The sequence below is a fragment of the Muntiacus reevesi genome, chromosome 11, assembly GCF_963930625.1.
Source record: "Muntiacus reevesi chromosome 11, mMunRee1.1, whole genome shotgun sequence".
Lineage (NCBI taxonomy): Eukaryota > Metazoa > Chordata > Mammalia > Artiodactyla > Cervidae > Muntiacus > Muntiacus reevesi.
In genome coordinates, this window is record NC_089259.1 from 45,561,211 (window position 1) to 45,587,467 (window position 26,257).

Below are 26,257 nucleotides of genomic sequence, written 5' to 3' on the forward strand. Positions count from 1 at the left end.
TCTCTTGCTGTGACAATGGGGAAGTTACTTAACACTTGCATCTTCAGTTATGGGTAAGTTACTTTGCAGTCAAATGATCAGAAGGCATAGACTGATAACTCTGGGGTATAATCACCACCGGTAGACTAGAAACGCATGGGAGAGAGCTCTACCTAGGCTGATGTGGCTAAAGGATTGAAACGCACAAAGAATTATAAAGGGTAATGATTTGTATGTTTTGTTGCAATACTGCTCCCAAAAGTGCATCACTTAGATATTTAAAGATTATTTTAAGGTACAGTGTCCTTTTATCAGTCACACAAAATTTCATTAAAAGGTAAAGCACCCTACCACCCCCAGAAATTAGGTACTAAGTACTTATTATTTATAAACAGTTATTATTTATATTATGTATAAACTACTGTTGTCCATGGGGTCGCAAAGAGTTGGGCATGACTTAGCAGTTAAATAACAATAAACAACTGTTTGTCTACTGGGAGAGAATCCTAGATATCTCAGTAGTGTGAAGTTTAAATGTCTTCTTCAGGGACTTAAGAATTAGGGCAAGTCACAAGGTTGGTCTGAGTGTTGAAACCCACAGTAAAAAACAGTCTGAAGAAGTATGTAATTTGACCACATCCCTCATTCAACTTGTAAAGACAGTAAAATATGCAAAGGCTTTGTTGGGAAGAGATACTCTATCCGTTGTCCAAATGAGTTCCCAGGGGAGAGGGACAATAGTTGACCCAGGTGTGCTTTTTCCTGGCTCTCATTCAGAATGGAAGCCCTGTCCCCAGGTAACCCCACAAGAACTGAGCTCTTTTCTGCCCCCTCCATCCAATAGTTAACCACACACTGCTTGGCCCTATGTGGAGTTTGGCGAAAATGCCTAAGGCAGGGAGCAGAGCTACTGGCTGACACCAACATATGTATGAGATCAGTGTCCAGTTCTTTGCAATCCCATGGACTATAGCCCATCAGGTTCCTCTGTCCATGGGATTTCCCAGGCAAGAATACTGCAGTGGGCTGCCATTTCCTTCTCCAGAGGATCTTCCTGACCCAGGGATTGAACCCGTGTCTCTTGTGTCTCCTGCTTTGGTAGGCAGATTCTTTATACAACTGAGCCATGCAACTTTTAGACCTCAATATACAGAGCTGCAATCCCCTAAAAGAGGGCATGGCAACCCACTCCAGTATCCCTTCCTGGAGAATCCCAGGGACAGAGGAGCCTGGCAGGCTACAGTCCATGGGATTACAAAAGAGTCGGACACGACTTTAGTGACTAAGCACGCACACGTACAGAGTCGCAAAGTGACTCTGTTACTTTGTTAAATCCATTTTACAGGTGGTAAAATTGAGGATGAATGTAGTAAAATAACTTGGCTGAAGACAGTAAATAGATGTGTTCGGTTCCAAATTCAGTGTTTTTCACTGTGCTCCAAATTCTTTTTCCCATCGAAACTTTGTCACATCCTCAGATAATGCTGATTCTATCTTCTTAGATACTTTCCGATTATTCAACTCCTATTAAATCTATTAAGTCACTTATCACAATATATCATACAGATTTTGTCTAGATGCTCTTCCCCTTTACCACTTTCTGAATACATAGAGATTAAGAGTTACACATCTATTTCTGTATCCTCAGAGCTTAGAGTATGTGTCAAATAGTGTTTGAACAAATTAATAAAACTGCAACATAAACAGAGACATGCTCACACAGAGGTGTGTACACAGGCAACTACTAAGCCCTGTAAATGAGATGTACAAGTCATGCCTACATGGGAAAACTAGACTGAACCAGACTCAGCAGTTTCTGTTCAACTGTTAAATGAATGTGAACCATATAGGTCCTTTTGGGATCCAGTGGCACTTTTCCCAGAACCGCGTGAATAGTAAAGCTCAGTTAACTCTAGAAATACTGGTGCACTACCTGGGATCCACAGAAAGCTCCAGGTTACTCCGAAAGGGCTCCTGTCAAGTAGAATGCCTAATGACCAGCTTAATCCAAAACCTCACTTCTGACTCATTCTGGATGTTCTCTAGAGACAAAAATCTGCATTTACAGGTATTAACTGATCAGAATTTAACAGAATTTTTTTTTAAAGTCAGCAAAACCCATAACTTAAGAAGACTGGCAGTCCACTATACAGGCTATCCAGGCTTCCCAAGTGGCTTAGTGATACAGAATCCATCTATGATGTAGGAGATGTGGGTTTGATCCCTGGGTCAGGAAGATCCCCTGGAGGAGGAAATGGCAACCCAATCCAGAGTTCCTGCCTTGAAAATTCCAGGGACTGAGAAGCCTGGTGGGCTACAGTTCATAGGATCGGAAAGAGTTGGCTGTGACTAAGCATGCATGCACGTACAGTATATCCATGGCAACTGCTAAAATACTTTTAGTGACATGTCATCACTACAAGCTTTTGAAGTTTACATCATGAGCATAGGTTCTACTAAGCTGAACTTGATAAAAATCTTATCTTCAAAAGCACTTTCATTTTGGGGGCACTGAGCTCTGCTCACAGAGTCTCTGTCACCAACAGGCATCTCCTAGATATCTCTTGTTGTGTATGGAACCAGCTACAATGAGTACAGGTCTAAGAAGAAAAGAATAAAAAAATTTAATTGAGGAAAAGCACTGCTGAGTTGTGTGCTGGGAGGACATGTGTTTCTATCTTGCTGGGAAAGTGCAGTATGTGTATGACCAAGGTTAGAAAAGCTGCCATACTCTTCATCTTGCCATTGCAGTTAAAGTAAGAGGAAGGGGCCCCAGACCTGGGATGGGCCTGGAAGTAAGGAGAGGTAATAGAAGGAGACAGGCTTCGGTTTCAGAGCAAGAAGGATGCTAGAGGCTGGCATGGCCACCATGGAGACACTCTGTTGTCTCAGGGGCTCTCTGAATTTCCTTGTACACCCAATTTAGGCACTTATTTTCTCCAGTTTCTTCCTCCAGATTATAACAGACATACTCTTACTTTCAGTTTGACTGTTTAGTAATGGTACTTGTGCCCTTTCCACTTGAAAATCTATAGGAGGTGTGAGAAACTCTGGCCCCCAGGCCAAATCCAGTCGGTGGCCTGTTTTGTGCAACTTGCAAGCTAAGAACAATTTTCACACTTTTACATCATTGAAGGAAACAAAAAACAAAAAACACCAAAGAGGGCTATTTCATGGCATGTGAAAATCATATGAGATTCAAATTTTAGTGTTCATGAATAAGTTTTTATTGGAACACCGTCTCACTCACTTGTTTGCATATTGTTTATGGCTGTTTTTCAGTAACAGTGAAATTGAGCATTGCAATAAGAAGGTATGACCTGCAATATCTAAAAGGTTTACTACAGGAAGTTTGCTGACCCTTGATGTAAGTGAAGGGTACCTCAGCTTGGGGCAGGTTTTCTGATATGTTAAGTTAATCAGGTTATATAACACACATTGCTAGTCTGGGATGGGTAGGTGAGGGAATATTTTGGTGATAAAATAATCACTTACTCTCAACTCAGGATTCTTGATTAAAATTCTAACAGTCCTCTCAGTAATGAACACGCGTGACATTTCATGTCCATTGCTTTAAACTGAAGGTTCTGGTTCACGAAATGAGTGGTTCTCTAAAAAGCCTCACCCAATTCCATCAGGGTTTTAAAAGTCTTCAGGATCTCTTCTGCTCATTATAAAAGCACAATAATGAGTAAATCTTCCCTATGAAGATGAGTGGGGTCAGGAACATCTCTGTATATTTTAGCTGGTAACCAAAACAGCACTGATTCTACAGTGATGGAGCCCCACCCGACTCTATCACCTTTCAATACAGTTGTGCTACCATGACCACCATGCATGATGAGGAACTATCATTCTACTGAGTCTGGAAAGGAGGACACACACACAGGGAAGGATCAGAAAACAGGAGCTCAGATGTTTGGCATCACTTCTCAGGTGGACATTTTAAAAGAGAAGCAGAGAAAGCAACAGCTACGGCAAGGATTTCTATGGGCCCACTACTATGAAGCAGGAAACAGTGCAAAATCTGGGAAGTATTCTGTGAGGTGGAACCAGGTACAATAGTGATCATGAAAGACAAGGCCACCAAAATATTTAAGAGGCAGATATAACCCTACTTCATGAATAAAACCAGTGAAAATAATATATAAGCTTATAAGTTATTAGGGGGTAAGTGGTTAATGCATGCGTGCTCACTCGTGTCACGTCCCACTCTTTGTAACCCCTGGCTCCTCTGCCCATGGAATTTTCAGACAAGAATACTGGAGTGGGCTGCCATTTCCTCCTCCAGGGGATCTTCCGGAGCCAGGGATCAAACCCGCATCTCCTACATTGGCAGGTGGGTTCTTTACCACTGAGAAGAATATAAAGTGGTGAATGAGCATAAAAAAAATAATGTAAATATTCTCATCTGGGGTGGGAAAGGTCAGGGAGAACCTGTATCAGAAAATAGTAAACAATTAGGTGAGCAGTAGATGAGTTTTCCTTGAAACTTTCCTTACAAAAATGTATATTTTCTTTTTAATATTCAGAATTATTTCTTGTACAGTATTTCTTATGCCCACTTCCACATTAATAAAACAAGAGTTTGGGTATTCTATCTCCACACTTTGAAAAAAGAAGAGGGGAGAAAAAGAAAATAAGATCTTCAAACCTCTCTTCACAACTAGAGGCTGAGCTCTGGGGGTGAAGGGAACAAGACGGCTGCGTGGACCAGGTAGAGAGTAGGCTTCTGCTCCTTGCTCAAGACCGACCTAGGTTTCTGTCATATCTGCTGAGCGCCCAGATATGCTGAGGGCCCAGCATTTCATTAAAAAATAAAGATCAATCAATGCTCTCTCAGGACTAGTTAAGTTTTAAAAATGGATACAAAAATGATGCACAGTGGCTACGACTTTGTATTGAAACTGCATATTATAGTGTATGCTTGTGTGTTGAAGCAATTTAAGGGGTACAATCTTATAAATAAATTACAGTAAGAAAAACTAACTTCACAATGTGAGTAAAAACTAATTAAGATGATAATAAGTTTGTAAGAAATACTGTAATATGTATAAATGAGTCCTGAAAAGATATAATGGAGAGAATCCTTCATCCATCTGCCCTTCTTTCCTTTAAATCTTCCTGGAAAATAGAACGCTCACTCTAATTTGGTGGGGACAGAAGAGGAGATGAATTTTCCATGAACAGTTTCCGATGGAAAGGGTTGATTTGGACAATAATAGGAGTTGGACATCTATCTCAAAGGATCTGTGCTTCTCTGATACACAGCTGCTCTGCAGCAATCTGAATGGTGGTGACAGTAAACAGAATTTCCAGCAATTTCTTCAGGAATGGTGAATTGTCCTTAAACTCATCTGAATCAGTCTGCAAATGTGTTATTCAAAACTGTTTTTCCTAGAAACAGGCTAAAAATAAAATAGCATCCCCATCTTTTTTTTTCTTTGGTCTAACCCACAAATACACTTAAAATCCTCAGGAGCAAAGTCTGTGAAAATGTATTTAAGTATTTTTTCAAAATAATCAGAAGTTTTGCTTCCAACCATCAGATCACCTTTGATTTTTATTTCCTGTAATAATCCTATGGAGTAATAAAATGATAGAAAATGGTGTGTTATATATCTTCATCAATAAGTCTTAGTGATTCTTCTTTTTTAAGCCCAGACATCAAGTTGCTAATGTATAAGAAAAATCAAAGAAACAAGATGGGTAACACTACTCTCACCCTGGGGTGCAGTTATTATTTTAGGCTTTCGATTCTGAAGTGAAGGTCTGTAAGTCCCATGACAAATCCATAAGCCATTTCTACCTTTTGACCATTTTTCAGCATAACCTGTCCTCTTTCAGTTCTTTGTAAAAACTGATCTAAATTATGAAAATCTCTGAAAAATGAAAATGTTAACCAAAACTAATAACAAGCCCTCCAATTTCTTTAAAGGGTCCTGAAGGGATTAAAAAGAGCACATACCAAAAAAGAGGGTTTGTTCATTTTTCTTTGAGAACACTCTTAATTCCACATTGGGGGTTCAAGTTAATACAATTTTTATATCCACGATGGCCTCTGAATGTGTGTTTATACATGTATATTCACAAGCATTATTTAAATAATATTCTAATTAAGTATCCTGGGAAAATGAGAACTCTCATCAGGGTTTTTTTATTGGAATAGTCAACAAACTAACTTATTATGAGAACTGCTGTCTCTTTCAATTTTGGTTAAAGAAAAGGCTTAAGAGTCACTCAGTGCATTTCCATGACATTTACCCAGCAGAAGGCATAATACAGTCTAAAGAAAACACCAGGTATTGAATGGATTCCCAAAACCCATGAAACAAAAATAACTTTTTCGGGTGCCTCCCATTTCACCATCTGAAATGCTGAAAGGTAAATGTGTCCTGAGACAAAAGACAGGTGCCTTTTCATATTAAAATGACGTGTGAGCAACACCAGAAAAGGAATGTGCAGTTTGCCAAAGCTCCCGGTCAAACAAAACGCCCATGTCCTCACATCAGCTTTTCTCTATTATTTTCTTAAGCAATCAAAAAAAAAAAAAAAAACACAAATCAAAACAAAACAAACCATCTTCTGCAACAGGAAACATAGGCATTTTCTTCAGTGCTGAAGTGCATTTCTGAAATGTGTCTCTGTTTAACTTTTATAAAGTCAGGGGGCCCCAGACACTGACAAATGAGCTTCATTACACTCAAGACTCAACATACTTGCTGTGACAATCGGTTTCACTTGAGGAATGGTATTTGCATATGAGGGGAAAAAACACCAGAATCAAGATTCCTATCTTGTCTTCTGGTTTCTGTCACATTAGTTCATAAGAGTTCACACAATTATAGATCTGGAAGGAAATCAGGGACTTTGAAAATGAGGAAACAGAAACCTAGAGCTGAGATTACAGGTCCTTGACTTGTCCAGGGGTAGACAAGGCAGCCTGCCTTCTTGCTGGTGTTAAAGAGGCAGAAAATAGCACAGGCTTTAAATGCCTGGGCTTCCCTCGTGGCTCAGATGGTAAAGAATCTGCCTGGAATGCAGGAGACTCAGGTTTGATCCCTGGGTCAGGAAGATACCCCGGAGAAGGGGACGGCTACCCATTCCAGTATTCTTGCTGAAGAATTCCATGGAATTCCAGAGGAACCTGGCGGGCTACAGTCCACGGGGTCGCAAAGAGTTGGACATGACTGAATGACTAACACCTGGAATGCATGGTCAAGCGGAATGCATGATCCAGCGAGGCTCAGTCATCAATCTGTGGCTGGATCTCAGGCTAGAGAGTGAATCTTTCTGAAACTCCATCCCCACCCAACCCCACCCGGTGGGTCTGTAAGATGGGAATACTCTTCCAGTTGTGAAACTTAGAAACACACATGCCCAGCAAATGAGAGGTGCTCAGTAAAGGAGACTGAATTCTACAGTTATGAAATTCAAGGTTTTTCTGTTTCTGCCAAGAAATAAAAATAACAAGAAGCAAAAAATAAATGCCATTTGTTATTGTTCAGGAAGGAATTAAGATTTGTAGGTAAATGGATGCCAATCCTGATACTGATTTTTCCTAATATTATAAGTATAAAACTTCTTTATAGGCCAAGCAGACCAATCTATTCTATAATTTGTTTGATTCATTTGGTCTTGTCATTTCAGACAAGTGATTAGTATTTTAGCATCCTCCCCAAGAACTGTCTGAACTGAATTAATTGACTTTCTTTTTCATTATGTGTAAACAAGTGGGTCTCTTCTTTCTTTTCCATACAATTCTATAATGAATTTCTTTCATAAGTATAATCTTTGCTACAGTAGACAGTATTTTCCATGTATCCCACTTGGTCCTAAGAGCTGTATTTATCTCACGAAGTTGCTATAAGCAACCCCCCTTCACTCAGAGTTAGGATGTGGCAGGTGGAGGTGGGATTTGAACCCAGGACCTGACACCCAAGGTCATGGTCTTAACCATTTCCCTATAATGCTCCTCAACCTTAAATCGCTGCTTTCATAAACCAGAATATCCAGTCAGACCTGGCTAAGCAGACTGAGAGAATACCAATTACTACTGATAGGAGAGACAATATGTTAACCCACAAGAGCCTAGCTCCCTGCACCTAGAAATAAAATAAAAGGGAAGTAAAAAACATTCTATAATGAAATGGCAACCCACTCCAGTATTCTTGCCTGGAGAATCCCATGGACGGAGGAGCCTGGTGGGCTACCGCCCATGGGGTCGCAAAGAGTCGGACACGACTGAGCGACTTCACTCACTCACTCAGTGAAAACAACAGTTCAGGGTCTAAGGGTAATTCTTTATCTGGCTGTTCTGAGTTTATATTTCCAGGTGCTATGTCTGTCCGACCCTTTGGACCATAGCCAGTCAAGCTCCTCTGTCCGTGGGATTCTCCAGGCAAGAATAGTGGAGTGAGTATGCCAGGACCTCCTCCAGGGGATCTTCCCAACCCAGGGATCAAACCCATGTCTCTTATGTCTCCTGCATTGGCAGGCGGGTTGATTACCACTAGCGCCACCTGGGAAGTCTATATTTCCAGGGAGTAAGAGTATTGATCTTCCTTTTCCTGGCTGTCTCGTCCTCAGCTTCTTCTCAGACACCTTCCTTTACCTGTCACATAAATGTTCACTGAGATTCAGGCTGACTCCTCACCTGCAGAGGTTCTCCTTGGTACCCATGGCTGCTCCCACAACTTCTAAGGCAAAGACTCCCAAGTGTTATATCTCAATCTCTCTCCCAAGCATCATGGCAGGGGAGATGACATTTCCAGTTGGCAGCCAGAAAGCAGCTTCCACGTGACCAAGGTGTTATTCAGCATCTACCACTCAGACAAGGCCTGTTCCTCCTTGTTTTAGTGTCTGGAAACAAGACAACCCTACCTCCTCAGGTATCAAGTCACACATCTCTCCAGCTGGAGAGATTTCTTGGACTCTTTCCTATCTGTTATTCTCTACCTGCCCCAACCCGATTATCACTGTATCTGCCAGTTCTGCCTTCAAAACACCCTCTCCAGTTTATCTCCACGAAGATGGTCTCCCTCTTTTTAGAGTCTCCCCACCTTTCAGTGGGCTTCCCAGATGGCTCAGTAGTAAAGAATCTGCCTGCTCATGCAGTAGCCTCTGGGGCCATGGGATCATTCCCTGGATCAGGAAGATCCTCTGGAGGAGGGCACTCCAGTATTCTTGCCTGGAGAATCCCACGGACAGAGGAGCCTGGTGGTCCAAGGGGTTACAAAGAGTCAGACATGACTGAGCGAGCATGCATGCACAACCTTTCATGAGTACCAACTTCTACTGGTCTGTTTCCCTGTCTTATGTCCTGCTCCCTCCAGTTTACTATCTGTATTGTAATGAAAACTTTTTGAAACAGTGTGATCATGCCACTGCTTGGCACCCTTGGCACGCCTGTGATTAAACCCTCCTCACACCGCATCCCATGGTGACAAGAGATTTCCTGCCTGTCCATCACCCTCAGTAGCGCAGTATTGAGGGTGCCTTTTCTATACTATTCTGCTTTGTGCTAACAGATGCTTGTTGATCAAATGAACGAAACAGCTTGAATTCAAATGCCTCCTATTCTCTTGAAGTTTAACATAGAAGAGCAATCCACTTAGTGAAACAAAGAGCTTACTGCCTGCATGTTACCCCTTCTACAACCCTTTCCCATCCAATTAAGTAGAATATATATTCTGCTTGTTTTTTTAAATATTTACTTGTTTATGTGGCTGCGACAGATCTAAGCTGTGGTGCACAGGCTCTGTAGTTTGTAGCAAGCGGGCTTAATTGCCCCCTCAGCCTGCGAGATCTTAGTTCCCTGACCAGGGACTGAATCTGTGTCCACTGCGGTACAGAGTGGACTCCTAATCACTGGACCACCAGGGAAATCCCTAGACTATATATTTTTGAAAGGGAAAATAATAGGAGACTTTATTTTCAGTAAGTGTCATTTAAAGGTCTAGTCTACAAATAAATATCTCATTTTTAAAATTTTTAAAATTTAGTAACATGATATGTGATGTTAAAATTAGTAACATGATCTGTGATTGAGTCTATTTTTTTCTAATGAGCATCAATTATTTTAATCTTTAAGCAATGTATTTACTTTACAATTCTTTTTATTCTTAGTGATGAAGGGCTTTTATTGAATTTATCTTAAGCCTTATACATACATTATATATATTATTATAAATTATATATTTATTATATTTATATATAAATATGTATCTATCAATTATCCATATTAATTTTATTAATTAATTATTTAAATATTTATTCATTATTAACAATAAATTGTTGGTTTATTAATATATTTATAAATAAACATATTTATTTATAAATTATAAATAAATTATAATATATAATACTTTAATAAACTCTTTAATGGTAACTATAGTTTCTACAAAAATACAGTTCCTTAATAGTTTCACTAAAGCCACACATTTTCTATTAGTAGTAGTTAATTTTGTCATTCAGCAAAATTAAGCCAGGAGTCATAATCTAGTTACTCAGCAGGACATGAGAAAGAACAAGGACTGAGGATACTAGTACCCCACTCCTTACAACACAGTTTTGAAAGCTGAATGGACAAAATAAACCCAAAAGCAGAGGGAGGAAAATGAGGAGCATGGTGATAAGATCCCACAGTATTTTTAACTTTCCACGGTCACTGATGATCTGTGTGCTAACACAAACAAGAAACAAACTCACTTAGCAAGCAGCTTATTCAACTGAGGTAATAACTGACAGACTGTCTTAGAAGTCTTTACTTTTCTAAATATATGAAAAAGATGACTTTAGTTTTTAAATAAGGTAACACTTTAAAATCAAAATTGAATCAAATGTGAACAGCATTCATACTTATATTCAGACAACTGTAAATCTTAGGTTCACTGTGTTTCTAGGTAGTAACTTTCTAGAACAGATTAAAATAACTCCTTCATAAATGAAAATAAGTAAATACTTTCAAAACATTTTGTTACTGATCTAATTTTTCAGCTTCCTTTTTAGAGCTGGCCCTTTCCTACAGGTTCCCATGGGTAGGTGATGGTTGCCACAGCCTTGCAGTCGGGACTAAAGACCCCTTCAGGGCTGCTACGGCAACCTGCATCAAGCTCGCTCAGGGCTTTCCCATCAAGTGTTCCCTGACGCCACTCTAATTTCAGAAAGTGAACAGGAAATGAAGAGCCTCTTGATGAGGGTGGAAGGGGAGAGCGAAAAAGCTGGCTTAAAACTCAACATTAAGAAACTAAAATCATGGCATGGTGGCTCAGTGGTAAAGAATCTGCTTGCAACGCAGGAGACGTGGTTTCGATCCCTGGGTTGGGAAGATACCCTGGGAAGAGAAAATGGCAACCCACTCCAGTACTCTTGCCTAGGAAATCCTATGGACTGAGGAGCCTGGTGGCCTACAGTCCATGGGGTCGCAAGAGTTGGACACCACTGAGCGACTAAACCATCTCCATCAAGATCATGGTATCTGGTCCCATCACCTCATGGCAAACAGATGGGGGAAAAGTGGAAGCAGTAACAAATTCTATTTTCAATGTGTTTATAAGTAGTAACTCTCTAGGACAGATTAAAATAACTCCTTCATACATGAAAACAAGCAAATATTTTAATAATATTTATGTTACTGATCCAGATCTCTGCAGATATGGCTCCACTACCAATTTCAAACCCCTTGCTATCTTCATCTTTAAGGTGAACCCATTACTATTCAGAGAGCTATGTGCAGAGCAAGCACTCAAGAGTTGCTCTTTTCATTTAATTATTAATGCTGCTGGTCCTTGTCTTCTCACGGGCTTTCTAACAACTTCAGAGACTTTAGTTGACGCTAAAGAAAGACTGGAAATCCCCTGTCGGTCCAGTGGATAGAACTCCATGCTTCCACTGCAGGGTGCCTGGGTTTCAATCCTTGGTCAGGGAACTAAGATCCTGCAAGCTGTTAAGGTTGGCCAAAAAAAAAACCAGGCAAGTTCACATTAACGATGAAAAACTTTAAAAGCAGACCATGTCAGGACTTCTCTAGTGGTACAGTAGTTAAGAATCCATGTGTCAATGCAAAGGACATGGGTTCGATTCCTGGCACAGGAGGATTCTACATGCTGTGGGGCAACTAAGCCCGGGCCCCACAGCTACTGGGCCTGGGTGCTCGAGGGCCCAGGCTCCACAATGAGAGAAGCTACCACGATGAGAGGCCTGCACGCTGCAACTAGAGGAAGCGCATATAGCAACGAAGACCCACTGCAGCCATAAATAAATAAATAGAAATTTAAAAAACCGGCCATTTAACATCCCCTGCTATCTTAACACTTCCAAGTACCTTAATGACCAACTCTAAGCAGGTAGGAACCACTGGCTAGACCTGCCTGCAGTGTGGCCCCACTGGGAGAGACTGGGAGGTTACTAGCACACGTCGGAGATAGGTATAATGAAAACAACACAAACGAGAAAAGACTGGTTCTAGAAAACTAGAATAACAGGTTCTAGAGAAACTAAAGTCTGCCTTTCAGCTTCCCTCCTTGTCTACTCCATGACAGCAAAGAGCGCCCTAACCCAGGATTCCCTAGCCTCTAGGATATCTTGTGCCTGATGATCTGACGTGAAGCTGATGCAATATCCACAGAAATAAAGTGCATAATAAATGTGATGGGCTTGAATCATCCTGAAACCAACCCTCCCTTCCCCGGTCCGTGGAAAAATTGTCTTCCACAAAACGGGTCTCTAGTGCCCCCAAAGTTGCGGACTGCTCCTCTGACTTTTCAAAGGACTTACAGATGCGATTAAATTATGAAAAGCACTAGCAGAGCTCTGAGCCTGGGGCCCGGCAGGGCCTCAGGAGATATTGGCTCTCTCACCACTGGTCTCCGTGTCTGCTTTCCGCATTCCTTCCTCCTAACGATGCACCCCAGATGTCCTCACAGTCTCCCCGAACCCTGCCCTCACGTCCAAGCAGCTGCCATGCCCTGCTCTCTCGACTGCCCCACCGTTTCCCACATGGCCCCTCTCTGCCCACTGTGCTGCTCTGACAGGGATGCATCCAAGTGCTCCAGGATCAGAGACGATGGAATTCTACCTGCTGAGCGAAGGAGGGTGGTCAGGGAGTTTAACAGACAAGGAGACACTGAGGCAGTTTCCAAAAATAAACAGAGGTTTACCAACTCGAGAGGAAAAAAATGGAGGCACCCAGGCAGGCCATTTCTGGAAGAGGGCAAGAATGTGCAGTGAGCTCCGTACAGTTGGGCATGTTCGGAGATTGGTTCGTTTGCTAGTTTTTACCCCAAGAACGTTTTTTGTATTATATAAATTTTAAATTAGTAGAATCTGGAGTGAACAGTTGATTGTGGTAAGAATACAGTAAATTATCCAAACATTTTTGCCTTGAACCTACTATTCACATTATTAACATATATAGGTATCAATATCAATATAAGACATACATAATTTCAATTCAACAAATAATGATTGGGTCCCTACCTATAATGTGTTAGTCCCTGCATTTATTGGGGATTCCCTGGTGGTACAGGTGGTAAAGAAGCAGGAATGTGGAAGAATTGGGTTCAATTCCTGGGTTGGAAAGAGCCCCTGGAGAAGGGAACGGCTGCCCACTCCAGTATTCCAGCCTGGAGAATTCCATGGACAGAAGAGCCTGGCAGGCTACAGTCCATGGGGTCGCAAAGAGCTGGACATGACTGAGTGACTTTCACTTGCACTGCATTGACTGGGCATGTGGTGGCACTAGTGGTAGAGAACTCACACGCCAATGCAGGAAATCTAACAGACACAAGTTTAATTCCTGGGTCAGAAAGATCTCCTGGAGGAGGGCATAGCAACCCACTCCAGTATTCTTGCCTGGGAAACACTATGGACAGAGGAACCTGATAGCCTGATAGTCCATGGGGTCACAAAGAGTCAGACACGACTGAAGTGACTTAGCATGCACATGGTAATTATGCCACAACATGCTATATTTATGTTCACAGTTAAAAAAACAGAAAACTTGTGATTCATTGAGTTAAGTAGCTTGTCTAAGCTCACCAACCAGTTAGGGGCCAAAGACAAACTTCTGTTTACTGACTTCAAATTTAGTGCTATTTCTATGATAGTTTCCTATTTCTTTGCAGTTACCAACATGGTGCATACTCGCGAGCTCTTTGGCTAAGATACGCAAACAACTTATTTGGAGAGGATGTTTTTCTTGAAAAGTGTCAGTCTGTCCTTAAGTGATTCATTATCCTGGCATCATTAAGCCTTACGCTTTATCTAACAATGAATCTAGACAGAGGGTCTGACGAGCTTTACATGGAATGAGTTATTTAAATAATGGAGACAGATGTGGCCACATAAGCAGCACCCCACCGCCTGAAGGTAAGACCTAGCAACCCCAAGCCTAGTGAACAAAAGGCCATCAAGATGCACTGCTGGCGCAAAGCTCATGATTTTCTGTGTAGGATATTATCAAGTCACTTCAAAATCTCACCCAATAAAATAAGATGCCAAATTGGAAGCAAGAAACAGAGGAATAGCAATAAGAAAGGGCGAGGCGAGTAAAGAGCGAAAGAGCATGGACTGTACAAGCATTTCAGATCACAGTGCGTGCTTGTGTGTGTAGTCATTTTTGTTGTTGCTGTTGTTCAGGACTCTTATCCCACTGACTGCAACATACCAGGCTTCCCTGTCCTTCACTATCTACCTGCTGTATACTACATGCACTGTCATTATGCTGGGTTAGGTCGCTTCAGCGTCCCACTCTTTGCGACCCCATGGACTGTAGCCCACCAGGCTCCTCTGTCCATGGGGATGCTCCAGGCAAGAATACTGGAGTGGGTTGCCATGCCCTCCTCCAGGGGATCTTCCCCCAGGGCCTGAACCTGTGTCTCTTATGTCTCCACCTCCATTAGCAAGTGGGTTCTTTACTACTAGTGCACCCTGGGAGCCAGCGCATCAGTCATTGAAAAAAAGTGAAAGTGAAAGTAAGTGCAAGTCACTCAGTCGTGTCTGACTCTTTGCAACCCCATGACATGAAATCAGAGGACATGATATTAGTTACAAAGGCTTTATGCCTTAAAGGAAGGGCTAAATAATACAATATCTCCTTCATTTGAAAAGGGAAGGAAGGACATATTTAAATACTTTAAATAATGAGGGATCTTTACATAAAAATTGGTTAGTATTTTTAAAGTATCCATATGAGTTACCTTCCTTGATGTGTAAAATTTAGATACAAATTACTTTTGCTACAGTCAGATAGATAAGAAATGTGACTGCCTTGTGTTCACTGCTTTTTAAAATTTAGGTGTAGAGTGTTCATATGAACTCAAATAATTATGAGGCAAGATGGGCTAAACGAGACTCAAGAGTTTATTAGAGAAGAGGATATCAAGGTGAAATTTTCAAATTAAGATTCATTTGAAACTAAATATTCTTACATGTTGAAATTATTAATACTTATTTTTAAAAAAACCCTAGTTTTAAATCTTTATCTAGCCATTTCCTTGTTCATCATTAAAAAATAGTATTCTGCAGAACAGGGACAATCACACCATTTTAAATGTACCACTAGAGGGTTCCAGCTGACTCCTGGACCCTCTTAAGCTAGATCCAACATCTGGTTGCTGTGCGCCATCTAGTGGCTATAAGAATCACTGGTGCCTGAGTGTTACTTCCTTGTACTGCATTTTATTTATAGAAAACACGATGGCACACATTTTTGGAAAATAAAGAGAATTATAAATGGTAATACCAAATTTGTAAAACCATTACCTTCTAAAATTCATATTTAGATCATTTAATAAGCAGTGAAATTCTTAAAATCAGAGAAATTCATTGTACATAATAGTTATGTATCATACAGATTTAAATGACCTTTAATTTCAACACAGTGCAATTCATTTAAATACACAGTACACAGCTTCACGCAGAGGAGACATACAATTCAGACTAGTGAATAAGAATAATTATTATATGTGCTGACAGTAGGGTAGATGTGATGGTCGAGATATATCTTTTCCTTCTATTGAATATGCCTTAAACAATCTGCCCAAGGGAAGTGTTAGTAGGCATTTAAAAATATTTGGCCAAACTTTTATGTTATTATCTAAAATGCACATTTATCAGACTAAGTTATTTTTCAGTTTAAGAAGGTACTCCAGCATTTCTTGTTTTATTCTAAATTCTTTAGGAATATGTAGAAAATGAACCTCTCTCACACTCCTGTAGATATGTTTAATCTACTTTAAATCTATGTCCTAAACAGATGACTGATCATTTACTGAGAAAGCACAAAAGATCAAGTTAAAGGCAGAATTAACGTGACTTTCTCAAAGAAAGTGTCTTCTTGTTCCTTGCTCACCTCCCATTGCGTGTGTAGTCCTCATAAGTCATCTGTTATAATCCCATACTTCACATTCATTATTACTGGTCACACACAAATAACTTACTCAATATGCCTGAAGCAAAGGTAAGGCTGAGAAGATATTTATTAAAAGCAAAGCAAGCCAACCTGAATCCCTATAGAACTAGTGTTCATTTCATTTTGAGCACGAAGTTATGAAATCCTGCACGTAATTATAAATCAGAAACCAGTATGGACTCACTTTGAACCAGTGGCAGCAAATCAACCAAATTTCATTCTTTCTTTTTAAAAGTACTGCTATTTGACTGGTGGTTTAGGAGCATCTGCCTTGCCCAGAATAAGTATTTTTCTGCTAAGTGGATGGATGAATGTGGCATATCTGGGTTTGGAGCAGAAATTTCACAAGGACTTTTGGGTGGAGCTTTGAGATCAAGAAATATAGATCAGAGGTGGGACAAGTAGGTAAATTCTGTAAGTTAATGAATTGAGATCCACTTGGATGGAAGTCTCCAGGACCACATCTGAGTCCTTTTTCCTGAACCTGTTCTAGTCAGTACTTGAAAAAAATGGAGAAGCTGAAGAAGAAACCTAAAATACTAAAAGCAAAGTGGGTAGGGAGGGGCTCCAAAGTCTTTTCAATTTATTAGAATAATGAGCTCACATCAATCAAATGGATATAGTATATACAGTATAAGTATTTCTAAGGTTTGAAAGGGTATGTGCAGGTCCCATAGCAATAACTGTCCTGTATCTCCCACAAGAGATTATCCAGCCTGGGGCAAACACCTCAGTGAGGGGAAACCCACCACTCTCAAGGTAGCCATCGTTTGACAGGTTCAACAACAAATACAACACCGCATTCTTTGGTTTAAAAGAAATGTTATTGTTACAAGGGAGGGAAAGATCTAGTTTTCAGCAGTTTTTGATATAGATGACCTAACAGAGAAAGACAACTGCTAGACTTAACTCTATCTTCGCATCTATTAAGAGATGTCCATTAACAAGAGCTCTTACATCAACTAGGGGGGTGAAAACTTTAGAAGATACAGTGATATGTCAGGGTATACTTAGAAAAAAGTGGCTGAGAGAATTGAGGGTGTCTGCTTTGGAGAAATGAAAATGCCTGTGGTTATGGCAGGGTTGAGAGGAGAACCAGTGCCCGGAAGTGAAAATTATAGTGTGATGGATGGAGCTATAAAGTAGCCCAACAAAGCCATAGGAGACAATTCAGGGCTGCCAGAGACAAGGACTGCACCCTCAGAAACATCACCCAACTTGTCTTGCAGAAGCAAAAGCTCTCTGTTACTCGACGAATTTAAGGAGAGGTAGGAAATAATACTCGACTGGGAGCCACTCTCGTTACCAAGGAGACAGTGATACCAGGTGTTGTGCGGATCAAGTGAAAGAAAAGATCTGTTAAGTGTGCAGAAGACTGAATAGTAGGGACTGGTTGTCTGTGAGAGATGACACCCAAGGGATTCCTCTAATGAGGAAATGAACTAAACTCCATGACTTCGAAGGTCCACTTGGACCCTAGGAGTCAATGATTTCATCTTATTAATAAGTCACGCTGATTAATTCTGCTTCAGCATTAGAGGTTTATATTGCTTTGAATTACAATGTATATATCACATTTCCCCCACTTTCACAATATATATTAAAACCTTTGAGTCAATCTTATAATGCTATAACGTTAAAATCCTTTCATAGTATCTCATTAAACCCCTTCTTCTCTTTCACTATAATTGAAATAGAGGCTGTCTGGTGAAAATGGGGCTAATAGTTATTTCAGAAAGTTCAAGGAAAATAGGAATAACTCAAAATATGAGGATTCACTGACAAAAGGTCATTCTTTTTTTTTTCTCTTATAACTGAAATGCTCCCATAAAAAGTCAGTAATACAACCTGATCATACTCCTGTGATTTGTGTTCACTAGCTACTGATAGGATGAAATATGCTTATTCAACTTTTCTGTCTCTGTACTCATTCTTGGCCTTCATAAGTAAATTGAATACATACTACCATATATAAAATAGACAACCAGCAAGGACCTACCGTAGAGCAAGGGAGTCTACTCAATATTTTATAATAACCTATAAGGGAAAACAATCGAGAAAAAATAGGTATGTGTGTATGTATAAGTGAATCACTTTGCACATCTGAAACTAACACATTGTAAATCAACTGTACCCCAATAAAAACCTAACTTAAATACTAAATGGCTTTATTTTTCAGATCCAAAAACAAGAAAATGGATTAAAAAATAGTGCCTGATAACTTCCCTGGTGGTTCAGGGGTGAGACTGTGCTTTCACTGCAGGGGGCCCAGGTTTGATACCTGGTCAGGGAACTAAGATCTCACATATCGTGTAGTGTGGCCAACAAAACAACAACAACAAAATGAGTGTCTAAGAAATAGATGAAAACGTCTCCTGGGAGAGCTCAGGATCAGGGAAGAGGGAAGGATCTGGAATTAAGAAGAAAAGGAAGAAGGGCTGGGAAACAGGGAAGAAAGATGGGAAGAGGCAGTTTGCATTCTGTGCTGAATTACCTTAGAAATAGCAAAAGCATTAACATGGTAGATGAGCAAAACTAAACTGCAGACTCTATAAAGCTTTTCTGAATTCAAGCAGCATCTTGTGCTATAACGTCATCACACATGCAAAGATGCCCCACCTCAATGATCAAAATCATGAAAGTCTCTGTAAAGAAACCTTCAAACAATCTGCTATAATAACATGACTCAATATATGGCCAAGAATGCCAATTTAAATGAATTTGCTACCTCAGCTGGGAACCAGTTCATACAGTGTGGTTACCTTAATGTATCTGAGATGGGAGCACTATTTACATGGCCCCATAGGGTCCATCCTAAAGGAGATCAGTCCTGGGTGTTCACTGGAAGGACTGAGGCTGAAGCTGAAACACCACTACTTTGGCCACCTCATGCAAAGAGTTGACTCATTGGAAAAGACCCTGATGCTGGGCGGGATTGGGGGGAGGAGAAGGGGACGACAGACGATGAGATGGCTGGATGGCATCACCGACTCGATGGGCATGAGTTTGAGTAAACTCCGGGAGTTGGTGATGGACAGGGAGGCCTGGCATGCTGCGATTCATGGGGTCGCAAAGAGTCGGACACGACTGAGCGACTGAACTGACTGACTGACTGACTGACGGGGTCTGTTACGCATGAAGCTCCCAGAGGCGGGTGCTGGAGGCAGATTCCTGTCCGGGATAGATACTGGGCTGGGCTGTCTTGATCTCTGGCATGTTGCTACCAGGAATGCCTATGAATAAATTTCCCTCTTCTCTGAGGTTCATACACTCCAGTCACCAGTCACTTTTCCTCGAAAAGGTTCTGTAACTGGGGCAGAATTTGGTCTTTGGTCTCTTCCCAGAGCCTCCTATCAATGGTACCCAATGGGATCCAGAAAGCAAGGCAGGCAGGGAGGGGATGCCAAGTGAGAGACATACATGGTATGTATGGGGTGATGGATGGGGTGAGCAGGGAGCTAAGTGAAGAACCAGCGGCTTCTTTCCTGGGAGGGTGAATCGGTGGGAGGGTAGATGTGTTGGTTGAATGGATGGTGACAAAGTCAGCGAGTCACTTGTGATCTCAATTTCCTTCTTTGCAAACTATGAATATAAAAAATCCTCTCCATACACACAAAAAAAATACCAGTGAGAATCAAATGGAATCATGGGGAAATAAAGTTTTCAACTCCTTGCAGTGTTATGTATATGTCAATCTTATTTTATGTTTTTGTTGTTGTTGCTGTTTATCGGTTTGGTTATTTGGGGGATGAGATCAAGGGGAGAAAAACATGATCTAAGTGGTGGTGAAAATGCTAACCTTAAGAGAAGAAAATGATTTTATTCAGCATGTTTGGTATGTTATGTGGATATTTTAAAACCTAGACAAGCATTTAAGTGGCAACTCTGACTATGAAAAAGTCTAGACCACTGGGTTCTACTAATATAAGTCCTTAAGACACAGAAGAAATACTTCTTTGTTTCTAAATTTCACTAAGACTTAAGCCTTTTTCAACTAAGAGGGAATGCACTCTGCTCAGACATGATGGGTGAGCACAGAATATTCCAGCACACCCAGGGCTCTGAAGTCAAGCAGCCCGCCCTGTCTGGGCTCTCAGTGACCCTCGGGTGAGAAGCCCCGCAGAGCTGTTACCTGTATGTGTCCTTCGATGAGCCTTCAGGTGAGAACTTTTTGTATACACTTTGTTGCAGCCCTCGAAATCACATCTGTGGATACGCCGTTTTCTCGAGTCTGGGGATTCAGACCTTCTCTGGCGTCTTGTGCTCTCAATACTAAATGGTGAGATTGAACTGGAAAAAGAAAAAGGAGACTTAAACGGTGAGCAAACACAGCACTCGGTTTGGTTCCAGTGCCGTGAGACCTGAGGCTCACAGTCTGCAGCCTCACACAGACTCAAGGCCCCAAGTCCACATTACTGATGTCACTTTCTGGGACACGTTTCATTGCTTAATCTCGAAGGTGGGTGGCTTGACCTATTTTTGATGAAACACTCCTCGGGAGAGGAAGACATGCTTAAAATAACAACAGAATGAAAAAACCAAAAACCTAAATGAAAGCAGAGGTGAATGAGTAGATCTCCATCATCAAAAGAAATTATCCGGTGGTGGTAAAATTAATCGCCTAAAGTTCTGAACTTGCGAAGACACTTACAGAGAATATTTTAGGAAGACCTGCTACAGACAAATGACAAAATGAATGCATTTAATAAGTAACATGAGGGTCTGAATTGCATGTGACAACACATAAAATCATGTAAAATCACAATGCACGTTTCAAAACAAGTGAGGTTGGGCTGAAAGAAATGACATCAGTACATCAATAACATGACTCATGACAAGCTATTTTGGTTCTGCAAAATGCACCTGACATTTAACTCTTCCCGTTGGTGGTTTTTCACGGTGAGGAATCAAGTGCATTGTATTTAAAGATTAGCTGTACCACATTACGAAAAAAAGTTTTAACTATGAAATTTGGCCCTGACTTGTAGATTGTTTAATCTTAATGCCACAGTAGAAAAACAGGATTAGTTTGTAATGTCAGGTAACTGATTAACATGTACTTCTTCCAACATTAATCTCTTTTGATTGAGATAGAAATGAAGAATATGACTCATTTTTCTTAGTTATTCATGAAGTTCTTTAAAGTTACAGTGAAATACAATAAAAAAGCAATCACTCATATTCCTACCATAAAAGATTTACCACTATTAATACTTTGACATTATTTTCTTCCAGCTTTTCTAGGTTTCGGTGTTTCTTAAAATTACTTTTTATGAATAAATCAGTCCTCAAAAAAACTGAACACTATCGATAAAGATAACTTTCCCCCTCTTTCTTACATCATTATCCTGATCCCTTGTTCTCCCAGGGAAAATCTCTATCATCAGTTTTCTACAAATCCTTTCAATTCTTTTAAATTATGCTTACTGGTATCTGCATTCATGGAAACTCATTATATTGTGTTTTTTAAGAGACATATAGATAGAAGGCTGTTCACATCATTCTGCAAATTGTTCCACACTTGACTTTTTTCCACTCAATACTGAGGATCTGAGATGTTTATACTGATATAAACACAGTGGTTTGTTCATTTGAAGTGCTATATACCATAGTGCACGGATCCTAAGATGAATCTTTTAATATTTCAGTGTCTCTAAAATCAGGATGCCTCTGACATTTGATGGCTGGTCATGTTTTAATTGATATATTTTGTCTTTCTCAGTGGTGTATTTTACAATAGATGGTGTTTTAATCTACCTAGATCAGGAGTTGGTAAACTGTTTCTATAAAGGGCTAGATAGTGAATATTTTGACTGAGAGTCATACAGTCTATGTTGTGACAAATCAACCCTGCAACTGTAGCAATGAAAGCAGCTATAGATAAATACGAGTATAAATAAAACAAATGAGTATGTCTAGGTTCTAATAAAACTTTATTTACAAAACAAATAGTGGGCAGTATTTGATCCATGGGCTATCAATGGTTAATACTTGACTCAGATGAAATATGGGAGTAGTCCAATGAACATTCATTCCAGAGTTTAAAAATTCATTTCCTAAGTGATGGACATATAGATTTATTTCTAATATTTTACTGCAACATTGCTCCAGTAAACTTTAAAGTGTCTCCTTCCACACGGTGGTGGTGGCTTAGTTGCTAAGTCATGTCCAATTCGTGCAACATTTTGGACTCTAGCCTGCCAGGCTCCTCTGTTCATGGGATTTCCCTGGCAAGAAAAGTGGAGAGGGCCACCCTTCCCTTTGTCAGGGGATCTTCTCGACCCAGGGAATGAACTCAGGTCTCCTGCATTGCAAGCAGACTCTTTACTGACCGAGCCACCCAAGTTTTCAAAGCATCTTTTCACCTGTACAAGTAACAGATTCAGTAGCCAATGCTTTATATTATTAGCTAAGATCAAATATAAGTGACATTTATCTGCCTGTATCTTAAACAGTTTTGTGCAAGATTTCTAAGAAGTTGAAGGAAAGAACAAATGGGATGGCTAAGCCACTTTTTTAGCCTTCTTATCACTCAATGTGGCTTTGTGGTTTTCCACATCATTGACTCAGTTGTAAGGATTGGAGCTTGGTTGTGAAAAGAGTCAAAACAGTGTGACTGGTCTGTCCCATGAGAGAAGGGCTTTAGTCACTCCCAACAAGGTATGTTCTGGCATAGGGTGTGATTCTTGTGAACAAATTGACTCTATATGTGATAATAAGGCAATAGTAATTCATTTCTTGACTATCTAGTCATAAAAACAAATATGGATTTTGTCACTGGGGGCCTCAGAAATAGAAACTTTCGTGTCGTCGTATGTTTTACACCTTTCAAATCAAGAATATGACATGGTATTTATGTCCCTCAAATTGTAACATAAAGCCTATAGTAAGAACACTTCGTTTTGTACAATGCTTTCTAAGCACTGTACATAGACTTCTATACAGAAGTCTAAATGTAACTAAGCATAATCACACACACATATTGCTTGGCCTGTTGATTTAGTTATTTATTCTGCTATATGTTCATATATGCAGAAAAAAGTAAAAAATAAATCTAAAATCAAAACCTAGTAACTACTAAGCAAGTCTATGAGGGACCAAGGAGGTAACGCTGCTTGCTATTCAGTCAGCCACTGGACCATGTGGTGGGCAGGGCAGGAAAGCAGGGCTACAGAACAGCGGGAAACCACTTCACTCAGATGTCTGAATTTACATCAAAATTGAAGACATGCTAGGTGGATGGCCTTAATCCTTTACAAAACTTCACAACGCGGTTTTCCTCATTTTAAAGTGAAATGTTTTAGGGCATTATAAAGAACAACTACCTAAAGATATCTGCATGATGATGATAAAAATAATTTTTAAAGAGGTATATGCATTGAATAAATGGACCCAACCAAGTTAAGCTTAAAATGACATTCAATGGGTAAAACTTCCCCTGGTTCCCCCTTATAAATGGCAGAGATACCCTCAGATGTCACAGAACCTTAGGCTAGCCTGTACCTTTCAAACAAGAACTACTTATTTGATTTCTTTGTGGAAAGGCAGGTAAATGGGGCTGAAGTAAAAAAGAATCAGAAATGCAGACGAGCTTAAAGAACACAGGAAGAGGAGAGGAAAACCCAAGTCCACGGAGGACTGCTGCCGAACTGGGTGAGCTTGATCCTGGAGTTGGGGGACATGGTAGTTGGAAGATAACTGTGGACTGGGTGTTTGGTCACGCCAAGTCCACAGCAGGAAATCTGATAGTTAATATGCTGGTACCAAGTACTTTTGTGTCTCTGGAGCCAAGAACAAGGTGGGCATTCAAGAAATGTTTGCTAAATAGAATGGCTGAATAGTTGGATGGATGAATGAATTAATGTATTAAGTCAGGTATTCTTAATTTTTAATTCAATATAATCAAGTAACTACTTAACCTTTAATGGGTTAATTAATCCTTACCAGGATCCTTTGACGTCAAGTCTTCTGATAATGCTTACTCAATTCCTTACTCTTACCTTCATTTCCCTGTTTCATATTTTATTATTTTCATAATACATATATGTTATTGCAGTATAGTGGATTTAAATGTTTCAGGTGCACGGCAAGGTGATTCAGTTATACATAAATACATATATTGTTTTTCAGATTATTTTCCATTATAGGATATTACAAAATATTGACTGTAGTTCCCTGTGCTATACAGTAAAACTTTGCTGCTTGTTGCATATCTATTTTGTTTGTTTGTTTCATATTTTAAGTGCTGTAATATACAAAGTGGTGACTGAATACCAGGGATTCTGGGTAACCATTAAAATCATATCCTCCCCTGAGTGTCTCGGTTCTTTGCTCTAACTCGAAGACAATGGCACTCTAAAGCATGGCTTACAATTAAAATTTTCAGTGAAATTAAAATATTCTTCCCTTTCTACGCTTTCTGAGCCATGTGGCCTCTGTTTCCACAGCTTTTAAGGTATCCCCAAATGCACACCAACTGACTTGTGGGCTTCAAAAGTTGGCCTCGTTCTGAAGAATGGAAATGTGCAAGAAACTACTGCCTATGCCAGCAGAGGATTCTTCCAATAATCCTTAGTAATAAGCTGGGTATGATGAAAATGGTCGGGACCATTCAGCAACTGAACACAGTTGCTAGTGTGTTCCCAGACATTGCACTAAATACATCCACACAGTTCATAAATAATAACTAAAGGCCCACTCCCTTCCCCAGAAGGCTAGACCATTTAGAGAAGTGAATGAACGCCCGAGGGGGCCTCACAGGCACTGCGTGGTAATAATTAGATGGAGAGAGAACAAATGAGTGGATCACGCCTTCAGTTACACAACAGTCCCACTTGGAATGCTAAGTTAAATTAGAAGGAAACCCAGAGAGGCTCGGAAAGTCACACCCAAGAACAGCTCTATTTAAGCAGAAGGCACCACGCAGCTGTCATGAAAGGAGTGAAGGTTAGCTGTAATCAGCAGGTAATAAAGGCCATTTGTCACAGGTGACCTGAGAGCCGCGAGATGCCCTTCACTGAAACTGGAGTTTCTACAGGAGCTAAAGAGAAAAACCCAGGACAATCTTTTAAGACTGGGAAGAGGACACACACATCCTAAATTTTAAAACAAGAGCAGAAAACAGAGGGATTGAAGGTCCTTCAGCAAATTCACACACATCATCTCAACAGAACACCAAGGAGGCTGATTGAGGATAACAAAGAGCCGACACTGACAGGATGCCTGCGGGGGCCAGGCACTGCTCTAAATGCTTTAAGCTTCAAAGCAGCTCTTGGAGGTCAGTATTATTAGTACCTCTAGTTTACAGATGACGAAACCGAGGCAAAGGGGGTTAAGATCAAGGCCCAAACAGACTGGGTGACCACACCAGGATCTGAACTCAAGGGCTGGACACTAGAATCCACCTGAGTTATTGTGTTCTACTCACTCAGGTATTTAGGAATATAAACCACATCTAATAAAAGATGCATGCATGAATGCATGCTAAGGCACTTTAGGCGCATCCAACTTTGTGCGATGCTATGGACTGGAGACTACCAGGCTCCTCTGTCCATGGGATTCTCCAGGCAAGGACACTGGAATGGTGCCATTCCCTCCTCCAGGAGAAGCTTCCTGACCCAGAGATTGAAGCTGCATCTCTTAGGTCTCTAGCACTGGCTGGCAGGTTCTTTACCACTAGCACCACCTGGGAAGCCCCATAAAAGATAAAAAAGCAACAAAATACCTGAATCATTTAAATTTCCCATCTAATCCTATTACAGAAAACAACAGTACATAAAAGCATTCTTAAATGTAGCCTGCTATGATAAAGCATACACTTACTCCTGAGAATTTTACAGTAAACTCTTTTATAAATACTGCCAG

At 40.4% G+C, this 26,257-nt stretch overlaps 1 protein-coding gene across 4 annotated transcripts in view; it reads right to left on the reverse strand.

Moving 5' to 3' along the window:
• The window catches only part of KLF12 (KLF transcription factor 12), a 516,718-nt gene that overhangs the window by 18,130 nt on the left and 472,331 nt on the right, over positions 1-26,257 (reverse strand). For all 4 annotated transcript variants that reach the window (XR_010658478.1, XM_065901722.1, XM_065901723.1 and 1 more), the window contains exon 7: positions 20,526-20,683. Coding sequence is in view for 3 of the 4 variants with exons in the window: in XM_065901722.1 (XP_065757794.1) it covers positions 20,526-20,683 (158 nt within the window). In the remaining variant the exon portion in view is untranslated. The remainder of the gene's footprint in view (positions 1-20,525; positions 20,684-26,257) is intronic.